Below are 20,089 nucleotides of genomic sequence, written 5' to 3' on the forward strand. Positions count from 1 at the left end.
GGGGGACGCGCGGCATGGCTGGCTGGCTGCGGCCGGGCGAGCGGGGCGGCTGGCGGGTGCTGGCGGCTGTGCTGTGCCTGGCGCTGGCGCGCTCCTACAACGTGGACCTGGACCACGCCGTCCTCTTCCAGGGACCCAACGGCTCCTTCTTCGGCTACTCCGTGCTGGAGCACTCCCACGACAGCACCCGCTGGTGAGTGCTGCCTGCGCCCCCGTCCTCCTCCTCCTGCTGTCGGCGAAGCCCGGGCGCTGCTCTGGCTGGAGCAGGGCATGGTCCCGAGCTTCCTCCGCGCTGCTGGGTGGGCAGGGGAGGTCGGGGCCCGGGAAATGAGGGCGGCTGCCCAGAGCCGGACCATCCCCACCTCGGCACCCCCCCCGTCTTAGACACCCCCAAGGATGGAGAGCCCACAGCTCCTCTCAGTGCTCGGCTGCCCTCCCAGTGAGAGAGTGGGTTTCCCCCCCTCATATGTAGCCCAACCGTAGATGGGTAGAGGGTAGGATCGGTAGAGTTGGTCATGGTTGTTATCGGGCAGGGTGCTAGAGTAGGCTAGTGCTCTCTGGAGGTCCCTTCCAGCCCTGCTTCTCCCTGGCGGTGACTCTTGTAGCCGCCTGGTCTGTCAGCATCTCCTCAGTGGGATGTTGGACCCGTCTTCTTCCAGACCTATCGCCCAAGAGGTGCCTTAAGCGGTAGGGGCTGGCGAGGAGAGGCTGAGGAATGTAACGGGGGGAAAAGAGGACCAAGGGGGGATTTAATCACAGCTTTCAGCTACCAGCAGGGCGGTTCCAGCGGAGATGGAGCCAGCCTGTTCTCCGTGGTGGCAGATGACAGAACAAGTAGCAGCAAGGGAAGTTTGGGTTAGATTTTGGGAAACGACTTTCTCACTAGGAGGGCAGTAAAGCACTGGAACAGGCTGCCCAGAGCCGCGGTGGACTTTCCATCCGTGGAGGTTTTTAAGAGCTGGGTAGGCAAAGCCTGGTCTGGGATGATTTAGTTGCAGGGTGGTCCTGCTGTGAGCAGGAGGATGGTCTTGCTCTGAGCAGGAGGTTGGTTCCTGAGGTCCCTTCCAACCCTAATTTTCTACGATTCTACCTTAATTCCCCACATTGGTTGAAGTCTGAAACCAGCTAGGGACTTTCAGTGAACTTTGGGGCTTTCCAGCATCCCTTGAAGCCAACAGCTGCTTAGGAAAGTGTCTGCTAGTCCAGTTAGTCCTCAGGATGCAAATCTATTCTGCCTGCTGCCTTTGTAACACAAAGCATAGTCCCATGAAACTGTCACACCAGGGCTACAGCACTGGATTTTTTTTCTTAGTCCAAAATTGGGGAAGGAGAGTCTCCTTCTGGAGACCATCTAGAAGAACTAGAGAAGCACTGAAGACTGATTTGTTTTGGCCTGGACTGTTTTATTGGTGTGGCAGAAATTCAGGGTGAACTCATGAAGGTCAGTGATGCCAGGGTTTCTTCCTAGTTTTCCACACTGGCTTCAAGCAGAACAAGGTTCAGTCTCTAAATATTATGCTGATCCATGCATAATGCAAGATTAAAATCCCATGCTTAATGTGTAGGAGAGCACCCTTCTGTTAAAATGGAGCTCTGCTTCAGTCTTGTATGTAATGGAACTAGCCCAGAACAAATGGAGCTAAACTGTGATTTTTGCTGTCAAGGGCGTGTTTATTATTTACAGTAGCTTTTCCACTGCCTGTTGCTGGAAACAGCAGATTAGATTTTCTGAGTCCACCACACCCATTGATTTAAAGCTCTGGTGTCAACTAACATGTCTTCAGAAGTTTGAAAGAATAGCCTGCTATCTTCCTAGACATACTGCACACAGGAGGAGTTGAAAATAAAAGCTTTTCTGTTTAAAAAACATCTTGCAACTGGGCAATTTACCTGTGCATTTCAATGCTGGCTGTGTAATATGCCTAAAGAACAGCATACTGCATCTCTGTCAGTGCCTTTCAGTACCTTTCAGTTGGTAACTAAATAAGAAGGCAATGATTTTTCACAGCAAGAAGGATGTACATTCAGTCTTGTTTTTAACCACTTTTTTTTTTCTTTTATTGCAAAAAATGTTGTGTCTCCTCCTGTGGCTTGGAAACAGCATTGGATCTGACATTTTTGTTAAACCTCCAATGTAAGTGAGGTCAGCTGATGTGTACTTCGAATGCATTATGGTAATAAAGTAATTATGCTCTGTCTTGGACACACGCTGTTGGAAGCTGCTGGAAAAGTTTTGCGAGGGACTGAAATGTTCATGTATTTCTAGAAAAGCAACAGGAGGCACAAACTACCAGACACCATTTAGAATGTATGCATCTTTTTACTTCAGAAAGGTGTCTCAGTGTAGCCGAATCTTTTAATCGCGTTTTAATTTCTAATTTAGACAAAGGTGATGTGTTTTGTGGCCAAGGGAAGACAGAGATTCTCCCTGAGTGTCCATTTGTTGTTAAGTTTTTTTTTTCCAAACTACAATGGGATAAGCTAAAAGCAATGTTGGTGTCCCTGTCTGGAGTTAATTAAATATTCTGAATTCAAATGTTAAAGGAGGCAGTCAAGGAAATCCAGCCCTGGGATTTTTTCCTTCTGCAAGCTTGTAGCTGGGGTTTCACCTTATTGCAGTCTACAAGGGAAGACCTTCAAACTGGTAGTTATTCTAGAAAGTAGTTCAGCAGCAGCTGCTGTGACTGGAACATGCAGCTGTGGAAGTGAATGCAGCATGTGTGCATGATTGGATTGATGCTTCATCCTGCAGGTGCAAACTCAGGTGTCTGTGGAAATTAGAGTTTTAGCACATGCAGTTAATGCCGTTTTTAAAAATGCTGATGTCAGCAATAGCAGTGACATTCTGGGCCCCTTAGCTAAATGGGGACATCCTCTATCCTTCTTCCATGTTGTCAACTGTCTTTTTTTTCCCATAAAGTCTTTTATGTAATCTGACAGCAAACTCATGTGATATGAAATGTGATAGATCATGCTGCATGAAAAAGGAAGTTTTAGGAGCAGTAACCTCCACTGGGAATAGTATATTTAGCATTGATAGTTTTGATCTCTTTGGAAAGAGGAGTTCTCTGCAGTCCATGTTGCAGTAAAGGAGAAGTTCTTAAAGACAAGAGAACTACTTGCAGATTGGGAGTCGTCTCCTGTATCTGTACACAGTTTTAGAGTGAGGAACTGCTTACATCTCACACAATTATGTAAACTGGCAAGTTTACTGTTTTCTGTTGATTCAAAGAGTCTTGGAACATGTTCCGTCCATCTCTGTCTGGGCCTGGAGCTTCTTTGTTAGATTTAAAACTGGCTTCCCTTACTTGAACCTAGATGATGTAAGATGGTGCACTTTAAGTGCAAGTAGGAACCACTGATGCCAGTAAATGTCCACAAAGCTTGTCTTTATCTTTTAGATGTGGATTGATTACTCAGCTGTTGATGTTGGAACTGTAATACACTGTGATATAAATAAATGTATTCAGGCTGGCTTCCAGCTCTCTAAAATGAATTTCTTTCACACTCTTTGATTCACAAGTACTTGTATGCTTTGCCTGTCTGCATGGTGACTTCTATGCACTATTTATTCTTAAGGAGTTATCTGTAAATATCAAGAAACAAGCTCTTTCACAGTAACAAAAAAGCCCTCATTTTGAAATGGCACTAAACTTGTCCCCCCAATCAGCAAAAAATAGGAAAAGCAAAACGACAAATGCCCCATTGTGCATAACATGCTTTGGCATGGGATTCTGAGTGATAATAATGTAGTGTCAGCTGAAGGAAATACAGCAGAGAAGAAAATCATGTCATTTATTGCATAGGCGGATCGCAGTGGCTCTGCTTACGAGAATGGAAAGCCTTCTGATCATTTCTTCTTGTTTACTTTTTTTTTCTTTGCATCTCGCTCATTTTAGGAAATGAAGCAAAACTAGTCAGTTTCATTTCCTGCTTGTCCTTCATTAACATAAGTCCTGCCAGGTTTTGATTAATAACATTGTAGAATGATGTCAGTCAGCTAAAAAAAGGTTTTCATTTACATTTAGGCAAAAGTTTCTTGAAAGCTGCATTATTTTTGTAGGATTTTGTAGATCTACATTTTTATTTTACAAAACGTGTTTCAATTCTGAATTTAACACCTAGTATCCTCTACAGTGCAAACTACATTTTTTTTATAAAAACTGAGGGCAGGGAGTGAATGGCTCATAGGAGGTAATTTATATATAGATATAAGACCAAGATTTTCAAAAGTCCAGCCCATCTCAGACGACTTGATTTTCAGAAACTGCCTCACTCCAACCTGTTGACAATTGGGCTCTTTTAAAGGTGTCTGATAATCGGCATCCAAAAATGAATGCATCCAAAAATCATTAGCTGTTTTTTAAAAAAATCTTGTTTCTAAAATACAAAAAAAAAAAAAAAAAGGTCAGATTCATTAGTGAGCAGCCAAAAATCCTGGTAGGGAGGGAGGGAATTGCTGTTGGTGCAGTGTTTGCTGCTTCTCTTTAGTTGTGTACCACAGGTCCCACAGTATTACTGGTCTATTTTAACTGAATCCAGGCTATTATTTATAGTGATGCTCTTACTATATATTGATTATACAAGGTCAAAGAACAAGATAAAATTTCTTTTTGGCTCAAATTAGAGCATAGTCAATCTTTTTCATATTTTCCACAGAACCCCTCTCTATGCAGGAGTCAGGCATACTCCGAGCATGGGGAACTTCCCATTTTCTCCAAATACTGCTAAACCATGTCTCACAAAGCATATTTAGAAAACTAAATACAATCACTCTCAAAAAGCACTGGGCAAACCTTTTATATTCGAAAACCTTTGTTCCTCAAAGAAGGTCTATGTATGGTTGTACCTTTTATACCTTCATATGGAGCTAACTTTCTTATGCCTGAGTCAACTGAAGTAAAGTGAGGTTTACAGAGTCCCATCCCTTGCCAGGCTCATGATCATGTGCTTAATTACTGTCCTATCATGTCCTTGTACATTTCTCCTTACCAATGTCTTTTTTTTCTTCTTAGCCTAAATAGAAATCATGACTTGAAAATCTCATGCCTGTATAGATGTGCAAAGTTACTGGATAATATTTTTATTGGTTTGTACACGCATGTATCTTGCCTAACAAATGATGAACATATTGAGCCATGGAGAGTTTTCCTTGCTCGTGTACCCTGATGATATAAATGTTGCATAATCTTGCAGAGATGTGTGATGCACTATAAACTGGGTTGATGGGGCTATCATCTTTCATAATTATTGTTGCTAATGTGCTATTGCATTTGGGCATTGTTGTAATGGCATTTCTGAGTTCTGATTCTCCATGGCCCCAGGGTCCCACATTCACTTAATATGATCCTTATCATACACTCACAATAAAGTGCATTGTGTCTGCAAGTTTTTCCTCACATGCTAATATCTTTATTTTTAATTGAAAAATTAAATGTAATAATCAATTCATAAACTTTGGGGTTTTGATCTTTCATTTTCACATAGTACAAAGCATCAGTTTGTATTAGATGTTGTCAGAGTTAAGGAAATGCAGGTTTTGATTCTTGAACATAAAATAGTGATTTAATGAAAGGAGTGATTTTTTTTTCAAAAAAGTGTTTATAGTAAAAATGATCAGACTTTCTTAAGAAAAAGTGCTTAGTTCAAATTATCAGCCACAAATGTAGATAGTCAAATTTATATTTATGTTTATCATAGTCACCCATACAATGACACGCACAATTGTTAATTGATAAAATCTTTGAGAATGCAACCTTCATTACAGTGGCATGAATAATGCCTTTACTGTAAAATTGTTGACTGTATGGATATTTCCTCCTAGGAGTTATTTTTACATGATTTTAGAATTGTGAAGAGTTTGTTGTCAGCAGAAGTATTCAGCTTATTGTTATCTCCTGATGTCATTTCTTGTTTTCCTTCCTCAAGAGGATTTTTCAGTTTAAATCTTGAAAGATTTTACACAGCTCTTCCTCATTGCTATTTTCAACAGAGCAAGGAACCAGGTGGTTATTTTCAGTTGGAACCTAGACAAGCCTAAGTGCTCTTAGCCTCTGGATAGTTTTGAAGCTTGGAATAAAACTCAACAAATAGCATGAGGGAATTGTTTTCCCAGAGAGAGAGGAGAAACAAAGAGTAACAATTTGGTCCTAATGAAAACTTTAATTTCCTAACATGAATCACTAACCAAATCTTTCTTTAAAATCACTTTATTAATTCATTCCTCTTCTCTCTCCTCCCCCCAGCAGTGTAACAGGCATAGTGCAATAGCCTCATTTTTTCTGGCAGCATGATTTGGCACATAGAGGTAATGTAGTCTGTCAGGTTCCACAGTTAGCCACTGTGAGCCATAGTCAAAAGGAGGAATGAACCTCCTTTTTTATGCTGTTACTTCATGTGTATCTTCCTACTCATAACCCCCATATATTGTGCCTGAAACATGAGGGTTAGTGTGACATCAAACAGTTGATTAATATGCATAATAGGCCAGGACTTAGCATCTTGATGCTCTCTGTTGTTGTGACCCAGAAAGGAGGAGGAGAGGAGAGGACCCACATGAAGGAAAGGGAGTGTTACATTTCTGTTGGCATGTTGCCTAGAGAGACCACAGGCATTTCACAGTGCAATTCTATTGGTGCTCTGGAAGTGCAACGTAAGTTAACTTAGTGTTACTATCATCTTACATTGTCTGTCAGTGACTTCAGAGTAACTATCTTCTCACTTCTGCATGCAGTGGTCAAACCAATGGCATTATGGACACAGACAGCAGTTACACTTTTTTTGTGCAGTTGGCCCCCTGAAAGCGCTGTATAGCTGTGCTGTGATGTGCATGGCTGCAGAACAATTTTAAAGTGGCTGATCATGCAAAAAATTAACCCTCATCAAATGAGGTATTGATAAAGACACTCTACTTCAGAGCACTTTAGAGAACTTGTGTTCCCTAGGGTTAATTTTTATTGCAACGTCAAGGCTGGGCTGTCAGAAGGACATCCCTTCTCCAGCCTTCTTGAGTATTTCTGGGATGCAGCTTGTGTTGGCATCCTTGGAACCTGCAGAGATACCTGCTTTCAGCCCATATCCACCTGCTTTGGTCTTGTCAAGAGCCAGGGGTTTGTGGCTGCTTCTCACTATGAGCATGTCACACCTTTGGGACTGCCCAGGCTGCAAGAATGTCACCTAGTCCCAAAGGTGAATGTCTGTTGGATTGACAGGGCAGGGGAGGGGGTAATGCTCTAACTCATGGTGCTTTATGTAAAGCGCCATGAGTTAAAGCAGGGCCTGAACATCTGTCAGTACCCCATTTTATTTTTTTATTTTTTAAAGGAATTGGAGAGGTCAGGTAATCTTGGTCAGAAGGAGTCAAGCTGGAGTCCTTGGAGGTACTGAAGAAGTGTGCTCCATGTTGCTGCTCCTTTTATAACTCTTTTGTAGTCTATGAGGCTATTTAAAGATGTTTCATCTCTTCCACTTAACATTGCACTGAGGTGAGGTGTACAGTGTTTGAGTTATGGCTGTCTAATCAGTCTTGGCGCACTGTAGAAAGATGCTGATATTCTTGGCATCTCTCCATGCCACTGAAACCACTCAACACTTTTTGTGCACTGTATTTCTAGCCGAGTACACCATTCTGATTTCTAAAGCTGTTTGTCCTTAGGGCTAGTCAGCAGCAAGGTGGCAGTTAATCCCTGTGGAAAGTAAATACAATGCAGGCACAAAACAGAGAAAAATGTAGACGGAAGCATAAATGATCTCATGGCCTACTAGCTAGTACTTTCTTTTGTCAGTCTGGAAATTGGCATTTTGTCCCCAGAGGAGAAGAAGCATCTTGCATCTGATGCCTCCAGAAAGCCAAGAAGGGGTCCAGAGATTCTGAGATATTTTGCTGGTGTTCTTGGCTGTGATAGAGGGTTATAAAGACTGTTTGGAAGGTGCAGTGGGGATTATCCTTTGGGTTCCAACATAAAATCGAAGTAGCAATTACATGATGGCCAAGACCCCACAGGCTCCTGTAAACCCATTGCATGTAGCTCATGATTTTTGTAGTTAAATGTAAATAGCACTCACAGCAGCCATCACAAAGACCACAAACCTTCTTCCCTTCCAAATGAAATAGAAAACTTACCACTTCCACCTTGCTTTCCCACAATAACAAAAATAAAACAAAATCCTTTCTTGGGTTGCTGAATCTTAAGAATATGCGCTTCTGGAAGTTATACAGCATGGGAGTGAGTGTAGTCTTAATGCTCAAATTTGGAGACTCTAAAATATAAGGATTTTAATCCTTTATTTTCCCTTCCCCTTTTCCAAAATGTGCTTTGTTGAATTTTTGTTCTAAAATTAGAGGCAATGATGTTTTAAAATAGTCAGACCCTATGCTGTTTGCTAGTGAAAGGCAATTTCTTTCTTCTACTGGTATTTGCTTTCCAGTTAATTTTTAAATTATTAGCCAGAGATTTCAGAAACCTCCTGTAGAATTTTCTGGCTGTGCCAAGAGCTTGTGCAAGGTGATAGCTCTTGCAAAAATAAAATTGCCCATATGACTGGTTTGGGTAAAGGCTGGAAAACTGATTGAATAGCACTACTTAACAACTGAACAGTTCTAGGGTTGTGCTTCAAAATCACATTGTACCACAGAATTAGGCTATTTAAACCCAAGTTGGTTAAACTGGTTGGGAGAGGTTGGAAGGTTGCCTGACTATAGTAAAAGAATGAATAAGGTTTTTCTTTTATGGATTATTTACATATTTACCATGTCTAGGCCAGGCAGGAATCCATGACACTGTAAGGCAAGGCTAGCATATATTAAACTTGCCTGTGTTTTGTTTTGGTATGGTACCTAAGAAAAATATCTTCTGTTGTAACATTTTTCTCAAAAAAAAATACCAGTAAAGATTTTAAGAGTGTTTTAACCTGAGGGGTTTTTTTTCTTTCATTTCCATCCCCATGAAGGTTAAAATCAAAGGAGGCACTGCTTTTATTGAATAGGATCTTCAAAGCTTTACGGCAGGAATAACGGTCTTCTAACTAGGTCTGCTGGTTGGAAAGAGTCAAATTGATTTAGTTAAATGGAAGAGTTATGTTTCACAGACTTACATACATCTTACTAGGCGTGCCCTTTTTACAGTGATGTAGAATAATGTTGTTTAATTGGTGAGAAATCATAAGTATTGTCTTGTGGTGTCCACCATTTTGCCTGACACATTGGGTATTGAGCTAAGGATGTGCAGAACAAAATCATCAGTTGAGCTTCAGGTAAAGCTCCGTAGCTTGCCAGCCTGTGTGCATTGTCACAGATGGGGGTCTTGTTAACACCATCCTCAGTCAGGCTTCTCCTAGGAAATAAGTTACAATAAACAAGCCACCTCCAGAAAGTTCAGATATGTACAACGTGTGCTGAAAGAGAAAATGTTCATGTGTTTTAGGTGAGTTCCGGGAACTCTTTCAAGTCCTAGTAACAAATGTTGACGTGTTACATTTGCATCCTATTTCATTTTGACCCATTGGATGGACTTGCTATTGAGGTTGTGCCTGGAAATATGGTCAAGTTGATTTTGAGAATATAATTCCTCCCTACATCCTGCTCAGATACTTTCTCATCAATTTCTCATCTCCCCCATTCCTACAAGCTTTTTTAAGAGGGTCATGATTGTAAGTTAGGTTCCTTATTCCCCTTCTCATTTGAGAACTGTGAAGCTAAATTCACCCTGATTGTAAGAAGGGCATAGTTCCAATGGATCTGCACTCATAAACCAAAGCTGAGTGGTAGCCTCTCTGTTATCTTATTGTTATGGCTGGTTACAGAAATATTTTCTTGCCACTTGCAATATAAACCAATACCTCTTTAAGCTAGTAATATCCCCCTTTATTTATTTTTTTAGACCTCATGAATGTCAATAAGTGAATGACATTCATTCATTGCCTGTGCAGTTGAAATGATTGGCATTCTGATTTCAGTCTGCCTCCTGCCTTATGGGATTTCTATCTAGAGCTATTATTTCAGGCTCCCCAGTGCGTGTAGGCTTTGTAGATTTCAGCTATTAAAGTATTTCAGGCTTTAATTCTTCTCACTTGTGAAAACATGACTTGCATTATTGAGTGCAGACGCTGTCAAACGCCTGCAATACAACACTTAGCCTGTTAAATACAGAAAAAACAGTCCTCTAATGTGGATTTTCTTTTCCCCTGCATTTCTTTTAAATGCCAGGACACATTTTAGTCTCATCAACCAACGAAGGACATGTCAAAGTAGCGGTGAAAACTTATTGCCCAAATAATTTCTTAAGAATAGTATAGAATCCTAATGATACCTTCCTTATATAACACAGTACTGCTCTATGCTTGTCATCTGCATGTAGGCTTAATTGTGATTTAGATGTTTCCCTCAGCATATTTAAAATGATAACAGTGGAAGACAGTTGAGGATCGAACATAATTAGAGCTTGGTAAGTAGGATGAACAAAAATCTTGGAAAAACAGAATATTTCTAGTTTCAAAGCCTGTGTTTGGATGTCACTCTGCCTAAATCTGCCCTACTTTCCCACACATGGATTCAAATTTACAAAATAATAGGAAGGAAGAGGAAGGGGTTGGTGGCATGTGGATTGGCTTCCTCTATATGGAGAGAGGTAGTTAGCCGCTTAGATTGAAGTGAGGCAGAAGGCAGGGTAGATTTGCATCGGATATAGTAAACCTTCTGCTTAAGAAAGTGTATGCTATATGTATCTGATTTAGTTAGTCTATAAAGATGCAAATCTACCATTTTCTGCCTTTCTTTATAAACTCATATATACATTCTTACCTCCTCAAACCCCAAACCATCCATTTCTCCCACTTGTGAGTGATATCTCATTTTGTTTTTGTCACCTCATGGTAATTCATTATAAAATGAATGCAGCTAAATGATGGTCATCACAAGCCAGAGCTATGTGATTCTGAAATCTTTATGATTTAAAACTTTCCTTTGATGTTGTTTTTTCACTTATGGTATAAATAATTTAGGTACAGTCTTTGCAGCTTTGACACTGTATCAGTGATGACAAAGCATCATTGAAGAAATGGAGTCCTGGCTTTCTGAAGCAGCATTTATATAAGAGGCCTTAAGTTTCAGGGCATAGGATATCTTCAAGTTAAACAGCTCTACCGATCTTTCTCTTGAGTAAAAGAATGTAGATTCACTTTCCTTCCTTTCACGGATGTCCGTATTGATTACTTTGGATTGTAGGTTGATGAAACTGGTTAGAATGAGTTAAAATAGATGCAGCTGCTGTTGTCTGACCTAATACTTTCCTAACTGCTTATTTTTGGGGGGGAGGGAAATTGTCTTAAATGTGTTATGCTTTGAATGGAAATTTTAGCTTGTTCCAAGAATTTATGAGTTAACTGAAGAAAAATGCCTTCACTGCGTGTGTTGTTTTCAGTCTCTGATTCATTGTTGTCATGTTGCAAGATCATTAGAAAAGTTCTCTTGTTGAGAAAGCACTGGTAACATGAACCTTATTGTTCCCCCCGCCCTTCATGCAGCTAATTACTTGTTACTCTGCTTTTTTGGTTTCCAGGGTCTTGGTCGGTGCCCCAAAGGCAGATTCTAAATACAGCACCTCTGTTAAGTCTCCAGGAGCAGTGTTTAAATGTCGAGTCCACACCAATCCTGACAGGAGGTGCACAGAGCTGGATATGGGTCGTGGTAAGTACTTACACCACTTTTTTATTTTCCAGTGATTTGAAATCCTCAGGAAAATCTTAGGGATTGATTCAAGCCCTTGGACCACCAAAATCATTGAACAGATTCCCATCAAGCTCTGTTTAAGTCAGAGTGATAATACACAAAGCTTTTTGCTCATGGTCTTTATACTTTCAACAAACTAGATTTTGCTGATGGTTTTTATATATTGGGAGCTTGGTGCTATTAAAGTCAGTAGCAGATCTTCCATTTATTTCAGTGTTACAGAATCCTGGCCTACTTGATAAATGGGGGGGAAATGTGCTCCCTTTAGGGAGTATTTGGTTGCTCTGTGGGCTCTCTCTGGTCATCCATAGGCCTGAAGCCTGAAGAAAAGGTAGCAGCTTTGCTTAGACTCATTTAAGAAAACCTTATTTTTTGGGATAAGCCTTTATTAAATGAATGTGAGTGAAGCTGTTGTCTCTTCTTTACTGCTTTATTTGGGTTTTTCTGAGGTGCAAATGGTTAATGGGACTGAGTCCCCATTCTGCAAGGTGCTGGCCAAGAGTGGTCCCTGTTCCCAGGAGCTTGCATGCTAAAGTAGGCTTGCTAATTGCTTGAGTAAAATTATGCACGTGCTGAAGTGTTCTTTGGCTGGAGCACTTTGATTGTGAGCTTTTCAGGAGAGGGACTGTCTGGTGCTATCCATTTCTATAGCATCCATCGTGATTAATATGGCTGAAAATTAATAACTAGAGTGAAAGATAGAAAAGATCTGTTTAATTGTTTAGGCTATTTCCTTATCAGGGTGTGGTATAGATGAAAAAAAATCTAAAAGCATCCTTTCCCGTACTATTTTTCCCCCCTTTCTTTCTAAGGCAATACTCGGGGCATGTCCTGTGGAAAGACCTGTAAGGAGGATAGGGACGATGAATGGATGGGAGTAAGCCTGGCCAGACAACCCACGGCTAGTGGGAGTGTGCTGGTAAGTTCCTCTTTCCCTTTATCTCATTAGTGCAATCTCAGTCGTATGACTCTAATGCCAAACACGTCAAGATTAATGTCTTTACTAGTGACTGACAGAGACCAGCTTTCTGGGCAGCTAACTTGATAGTCCCTTCCTTCAAACGGAAGGGAAAAGGAGCCCCAGCTAAGAAAGCTTATTTATAGAAAGAAGACTTCAAAGCAGTCACACCTGACTTGTCACCTAAGGGCTTCCTCCAAATTTCCGAGCGCTAAACCTTTGAACAGGATGAATGGAACTTTGTTTTCCTCTAAATGTGTCTGATAGTTTATTTGCTTTGCAGGTTGTGCACAAGGGGAGGTAAGTTTAATACATACACACTGTTGTAGCATGTGTTGCATGTCAAAACTTGTCAGAAAGGCATCACATTAAGGGTTACAGTTACATGCTTTTGTAAGTGTGCTGGTATTGTCTGTTGATGAAGTGGCAGAGATAGCAATCAATATTACTTGAAAGGGCAGTTTGTTAGTTTTTTTGACACTCTTCATAAGCAAATATTCAAGTCAGTGTGAGCTGATGTGAATGTCTGCTCAGAGGCAAAATTTGTCCCAGTTTGTATCTTCATGAAATTGTGTTCTCAATGCTCAAAACTTCTGAAACACACAAGTGCTCAAATGAATCACAAATATAGCTGGCCAAATACAGTAGTTTTTTTTTCCCTGTGAATATTGTTTACCTTTTAAAATGACTTTGTTGCCTGGGTTTTTCAGCAGTGTTAGTGGTTCTTGCTTTCTATGGTATTTTAGCATACAAGTACAGTAGATGCGTAGGAATGTTCACTGAAACAGCAAATGTTAAGAAAATATTGCATATTATTTCTGAAAAGTGAATTTCAATTTCATACTTGACTATCCTGAGCAGTGTTCAGATTCTAAGCTACTCCATTTAGGTATCAGAAATCTACTATGTGTACTATGTTTCAAATGACAGTGCACTATTAGTTTATGTGAATAATTACTGTTCATAAATTTCCTACAGAACAACTTGCTGATTTATCAGTTTCTTAAAGGATAGATAGTACAGAGCCCCTGGGACTAGGGACAGAAATTACACATAAACCAGTATAAATGATCAGAACACAACAGAAGTTCAGTGCACACAAATCACTTTCAAAATGGCTGGAACCAGTTTAAGATAAACCTGGATGAATGTAAGGGTTTTTTAACCCTAAAGCTTCCTTAAAAATTGTTTTCCGACTATTTAAGTTGGTCTAATAAAAGATATCAGAATCACCCAAAGAATCATATGAGACTTAACTGATTTAGGTTAAATCAGTTTATTGAACTTCTGTCCCAAAATCCCACCAGATTCAAGCTAACACCCAGCATCCGAGGATGCTTTGCACCTCCCTCAGAAATACCTCCCCACCACCCCGACCCCAACTCAGGCTTCTGGCCTGGGCCACTGCAGGCATGTGACTACATTTCCAGAATCAAAAGTGAATGTCTGTTTGCTTGCTTATCCATTCAATCTATGCAGCTTAGACTAACCTAAGAAGATTGAATCGATTCAGCCTTGGGCTTTTTAACTGTCTGTACTTAGCCTGGGTATAAAACAACCTGTAAAGTTGAAAAGCAGTTTCATAAAGCCCATAGTATAAACTTGCAGTTATTAAATAGGTTTTTCATACTAGAACATCAATTCCTGAGGTTCATGTTTCCAAGGCTAGGAACAGATGTTGTGTTTATCTTGGAATAGAAAAGTTTCAGGATTGGCATTACACACATTGCTCTTCCAATCAGGGTTTAGTTAGTGACTGAATACACTGGACTTCAAAAGCGATGTGGCCAGCCTGGAGAGGGTTCAGAGGAGGGCCACCTGTTTGGTGAGAGGGCAGCAGGACAAGCCCTATAAGGAGACATTGAGGGACCTGAACTTGTTCAGCCTCAGCAAGAGGAGGCTGAGGGGGGACCTGGTGGCTGCCTACAAACTCATCAGGGGAGATCAACAGCAAATAAGTAGAGCCCTTTTCTCCCCAGCACCACCTGGGGTGACAAGGAATAATGGTAATAAGCTGATGGAGAATAGATTTAGGTTAGAGATCAGAAGGCAATATTTTACAGTTAGGGTGTCCAAAATCTGGAACCAACTTCCCAGGGAAGTGGTCCTCGCCCCTACCTTGGGCAAATTCAAGAGGAGGTTGGATGATCACCTGTCTGGGGTCTTGTGAACCCAGCATTCATTCCTCCCTGTGGCAGGGGGCCTGGCTAGATGTTCCGTTCAGGTCCCTCCTGACCCTAGCTACTGTGAAACTGCTGCTTTTCTGTCATTGATTCAGTGATGCAATCCTGGGACAACTGTTTAGACACACTCTACAATGTCCTGGCACAAACTGTTAGTAGTTCTTATTTTATGAATCTTTTTTAAGGTTTGTCCTGGGAGAAAATGGTTTCTTCCAGGATAAATTTAACATCTGTTTGTAGCCCAAGTGGACTTTCCTATCCAGGTTGGTACACAGTTGATCCTGCACATGAACTTGAGCCAGCCTAGGAATAGTCTGCCATTTACAAAAAGGACACCGTACAAAATATAGAATCTCTTTGATCTTCTTAGTAATTGACTGAATCAGAAGAATGCCTGTTTTCATTTGAGAAGCCAAGAGAGCAGTTCAGACTAGGGTATCCATAGCGTTACGGTCATATAGCCAGATGTAGACATGTTGCCAGACAATAGTTATTTCTAAGGTGGATGTGTATGCATGAATGACGTGTGCCCCTGGTGGCTGGGGGGGCACGGTGGTGGTGGGAGCACGGTGATGGTAAGCAGGAGTTCCCGCAGATGCCACTGGTGCTGTCGGCAGTGGGGTGGGGGAGGTGGCAAGCACTGACCAGGGGTCAGTGATGACCTGCAGATGCCACCAGCAACGGCCAGTGGGGATCGCTGACCACCTGCAGATGGTGGCGGGAGAAGGGGAGGGTGGCAAGCAGCAACCGCCTGCTTGTAGGGGGTGCACCACCACTCTCAGGGGGTGCATGTGCACCTGCGTGCACCCCCTACACATTGCCTGTGTGCGTGTATGTGTATGTTCTAGTTCAAAGGATGATAGATGCTGTCAGTCTCTGTAGTTATTCTCAAGTTCAGGTAGATAACACCAAAACCATGTCAGCAACAGAAAAGAGGGCAGATGGAATGGGTAAGGAATCAGCATGAGTGTGGTTCCTTTAAGCTGTTAATTGCCTGGGTAGGTACCAAGGTAGGGTGCTTGTAGGAGGAAGGTTTGGGAGGGAATTTTCATAGACAGGCTTAGCATCTGGGAAGACTTCTAGAAATCTTGAGTAGAAAGGATTTGTGTGGCTTCCACAATGGAATGAGGTTATTGCAGGCATAGTCCCTAGTTAGAAGAGGGGCCAGGTTATTTGGCAGAGTGGATGAGTCTGAGCTCTGTTACATGGTAGCTTACTGTCTTTGAACATATTTTCAGTCTTGGATGAGGGATGTTTAGTGTTCCATGTGCGAGTATCTGTTTTCCTGGATCTCTTTTAGCATGGGTGTGTTTTCCCATTGCTGCTACTCTTCCATGACACATTTAGCATATCCTGAAGCAGTGGAAGCACTGATGAATTCACAAGGGAGATTTCCTGCAGGGGTCTCTTCTCTTGTCTCCCTCTCTAAGGCCCTAGTCCAGCATAGCTCAAGTCTTTCTCTAATTGCATGTAGTGAAGGGCACTTCAGAAGTACATGAAAAAGTTTATTGTATTAATTTAACTTAAATCTGCTTTGCTAACGCACAAGAATGCCTGTGCAAGCACTGTATTATCAGTTTAAAAGGGGCTAATTTTGGTTGAGTTTAATCCAGTAGGGAGCTGATTAAAGACTGGCTTCTGTCTCTATAGTTTACACCAGAAATGTGAGTTATGCACAAACTTTCACTGATGTAACTAAGTAGTTTTAAACACCACTAGTTAAATGAGTTTGTGTTAGTGCATAGAGAGGTCATAAGACAGAGATGCTCGTAACTTCTGTGATTGTCAGCTTCAAGAGTAGTGCATGTCCTGCATCTTAATAATTTGGAATAAACCCTCTTCCTGCCCCCCTTTGCCTCAGGGGGCCATGCTGGCAGGCTCCTGGCCACACACTTACCCCTGATGCTGCAGCAGTGGTGGGGAGGACCCTGACAGGGACAGCAGCCCGTGTCACGGTGTCCTGGGAAGAGGCTTGCAATCCCCAGTGTGTGGGCCTGCACTGTGGGTGGGAGTGGGGCAGGCACAGCTGCCACAGCTTGCGTGTGGGGCAAGCAGTGGTAGTGGGGCTCAAAGGGGTGGTTATAGCCCCCCAAACTGCCCCTGATGCTGCCACCACCACTGCTCACCCAGCACAGGTTGTGGTAGCTTTGCCTGCCCCTCTCCTGTCTGTACCACAGCGTCTCAACTGGAAAGAGGCTTGTGCTCTCCAGGACACCATGACAGGGTTGCTGCCCCTGTCAGGGTCCTTTCCCTCTCACTGCTGCAGGGGCAGGGGCAGGTGTGTGTCCAGACACTGGCTGGCATGGCCCCCTGAGGTGAAGTGATCAGGGAGAGGGTTTATTTTGCCCTCTATCCCCTCTACCCCCAGGGGACCCCAGCCAGGGTCTGCCTAGCTGGGGGTGAGCAATGGATGCAGCGGCTGGGGCTGACAGACCCTGGATGCAGTCCCCCCGTGGGAGAGGGGATGGAGTGGGGAATAAACCTCCTCCCTGCCCCCTTTGCCATAGGGGGCCATGCTGGCTGGCATCTGGCTATGCCCCCAGCCCTGGAGTGGTGAGGGGAAGGGACTCTGACAGGGGCTGCTCTGCCTTGGCCCCACCCTGCTCCCTCCTCCCCCAGGCAAGAGTGGGGAGAGGGAAGGGAGAGATAAATAAACCCCCTCCCTGCCCCCTTTGCCTCAGGGGGCCATGCTAGGCCAGTGCCTGGCCACATGCCTACCCCTGAAGTGGTGAGGTGGGAGGGACCCTGACCCTGGCTGGGGTTCCAGGGGGAAGGGAGGGGAATAAACTCCCTCCCTGCTCCCTTCGCCTTAAGGGGCTATGTTGGCTGGCATCTGGCCATGCCTCCATGCCTGCTGGAGTGGAGGGGGCGCCACACTCTCTGGAGCAGACAGCCCAGCCCAGGGCTGAAAAGCATGCTGGGATGCTGGGGGACTCTGATTTTAACTTAAACCAGGAAAGGGTCTGGGACAGAACGTTTTGTCTTCATTCAGTTCAGTCTGATACTACATTTACAGGTTTATCTTAAACCAGTTTTGGCCATTTTGAAACTGGTTTATATGCACTGCACTTTTGTTCTGTAACAGGTTTAAACCAGTTTCTGATCACTTAAACTGGTTTATGTGTAACTTATGTCCCTAGGCATAATAATTTATTATGTCGCTAATATGTATTTAACATTGAAAATTATTTCTTGCAGTCATGCATGCAGGTTCTACTTAAATTCCCAGGTCAGGTTTTAAAATAGAAAAGTTAATATTGAAAGTGTATTTTTTACTACTTGAAGGTGCTAAGCCTAATCAGTCCTGCAAAGAACAGTAGGACCTGAGGGTAAGTGACCTTTGAAGGAAGCACATCAGCACTTTGTTACACTAGGACCTGAATTCTTTATGGTCTGATTTTTTTTAATTTTTTTTTTTTACCAGTCATTGAAGAAACTGGTTATTTTAGTATTGATTTAAGTGTTTTTAAGATCAGCCCTTCAGTGTGCCATTGTATTACTGTATCAGTTTTGTTATGTTTCAGTTTAAGACTTGAAGACTTAAAAAAAAGTGTGTGTATGTGTATTTTTTATATATTTTGTCTGCCACATATGGATGTTACATTTCTGTCTGGAGAACTGATGCTCTCCTAGTAGAAACTACGAAGTGTACAAGTGGTCATTTAGTTTCTTTTAGCAGAAACATGCCCCTTTTGGGTGAGAGATTTTTCCAGGTCTCAGCCTAGAAGATCTCCCATGTGAGAGAAACTCCCTGGAAAAAGTGAGCATTTGTAGGTTTCCCTAATTTTGTGTGTGTGTTACATGCTTTATTTTATATATGGTACGATAAAGAATATACCTAGAATAAAATTCAAACTTGCTTAACCTACATTCTTCTGACCTTTGATATTATCACGAATTAACATTGGCATTAGTCTGAGTGTGAAAGTAACACAGCTTAAGTTACCAATTCTTTCCATACTGAAACTGAAAAATTTATTGCCTTACTGTCACTGGGAAAGGAACCAGGGGCAGGGCATTATAACTTGGAGATAAACCACATACTTGAATCTCACTTTTCCAAATACTGTCCAGTTATAATGCAATTGTTTTCTTGTTTTCTCAAAAATACCACCATTTTTCATTTTCAGTTACTAACTCAACAGTACTTTATACTCATGCACTATGTAAAATAAAATAGCTGCACTAAAGTGAAAGTCCACATAGTGAATTGCAAGAGGGATTTCATCTGAGGTCACTTATTTGAACTCCCTGAAGTCCTATTGACTTTATGCCCTTATGGAGCTCTTTGCAGGATCAATGACTCAGTTTGAAAGCCGTTTAGGTGAGCTTCATAGCTCACTCTGCAATTTTAACAGCCCAGAGCTAGCACTTAGCAAAGAGAAAAGGCAAAGCTGTCCATTTATTTTGCATCTTTAGTTCAGTACTGCAACACTTTCCTTCAGGTTTCACAGCAGGATGGGACCAAATTGTGTGCCAGTAGCCTCTGAATTCAAAAACATGTTACTTATACCTTTGTGATTCCCACATCCCCTTGCAGTTGCACTTCTCTTGTATTTGAAAACACTCCTAAAATGTGTTGATTATTTTGGAGAATCTTTTTCACCATGCCCTCCAATCTGCTCTCCTGTGATTTTTCTCATAGCCTTGCTCAGAACTTCCTTCTACATAGAGGTAATAGTGAGGTAGGGAGCTAGTAGCCAGCTTCAGTGGTTCATCTCTGTAACTTCCCAGGCCTCAGCTGCACTAAACTGTGCAGGTAGCTTGCACTGTAATCCAATTAACAACTTCTTGTGGGGAGAGCAGGAGAAAAAAAGCCAGCTGCAGGCAGGCCCTGACATGGTGGGGAGACAGCAAATGAAATGCTAGCCTCCTGGCTGCAGCAAAGTGACAGTGTACATGAAAAAATATTGAATTGCATAATAACTTGGAAAAATACTAAGTTCTGCAGCCATCAAACTGAGAAGTCTGAAAGAATGAAAAACGTGAATATATTCAAAGAAAGGCTCACTACTTTGCTATGCTTATTGCAGTGAGCTTTTTGGCTAGGGACAGACATTCAAAAAGCCTGAGTCTGAATTCATAGTTTCATAGTTTCTAGGGTCGGAAGGGACCTGAGCAGATCACCGAGTCTGACCCCCTGCCATGGCAGGAAAGAGTACTGGGGTCAAATGACCCCAGCAAGGTGTACATCTAGCCTCCCCTTGAAGACCCCCAGGGTAG

At 42.2% G+C, this 20,089-nt stretch overlaps 1 protein-coding gene across 1 annotated transcript in view; it reads left to right on the forward strand.

The window, feature by feature from the left end:
• The first annotated feature begins 14 nt into the window (after nucleotides 1–14).
• The window catches only part of ITGA9 (integrin subunit alpha 9), a 456,855-nt gene continuing 436,780 nt past the window's right edge, over nucleotides 15–20,089 (forward strand). The window contains exons 1-3 of the mRNA XM_019508716.1: nucleotides 15–193; nucleotides 11,556–11,683; nucleotides 12,538–12,644. Of these exons, the coding sequence (XP_019364261.1) occupies nucleotides 15–193; nucleotides 11,556–11,683; nucleotides 12,538–12,644 (414 nt within the window). The remainder of the gene's footprint in view (nucleotides 194–11,555; nucleotides 11,684–12,537; nucleotides 12,645–20,089) is intronic.

Source organism: Gavialis gangeticus, unplaced genomic scaffold (genome assembly GCF_001723915.1).
Source record: "Gavialis gangeticus isolate Ggan-Ray unplaced genomic scaffold, GavGan_comp1, whole genome shotgun sequence".
NCBI lineage: Eukaryota > Metazoa > Chordata > Crocodylia > Gavialidae > Gavialis > Gavialis gangeticus.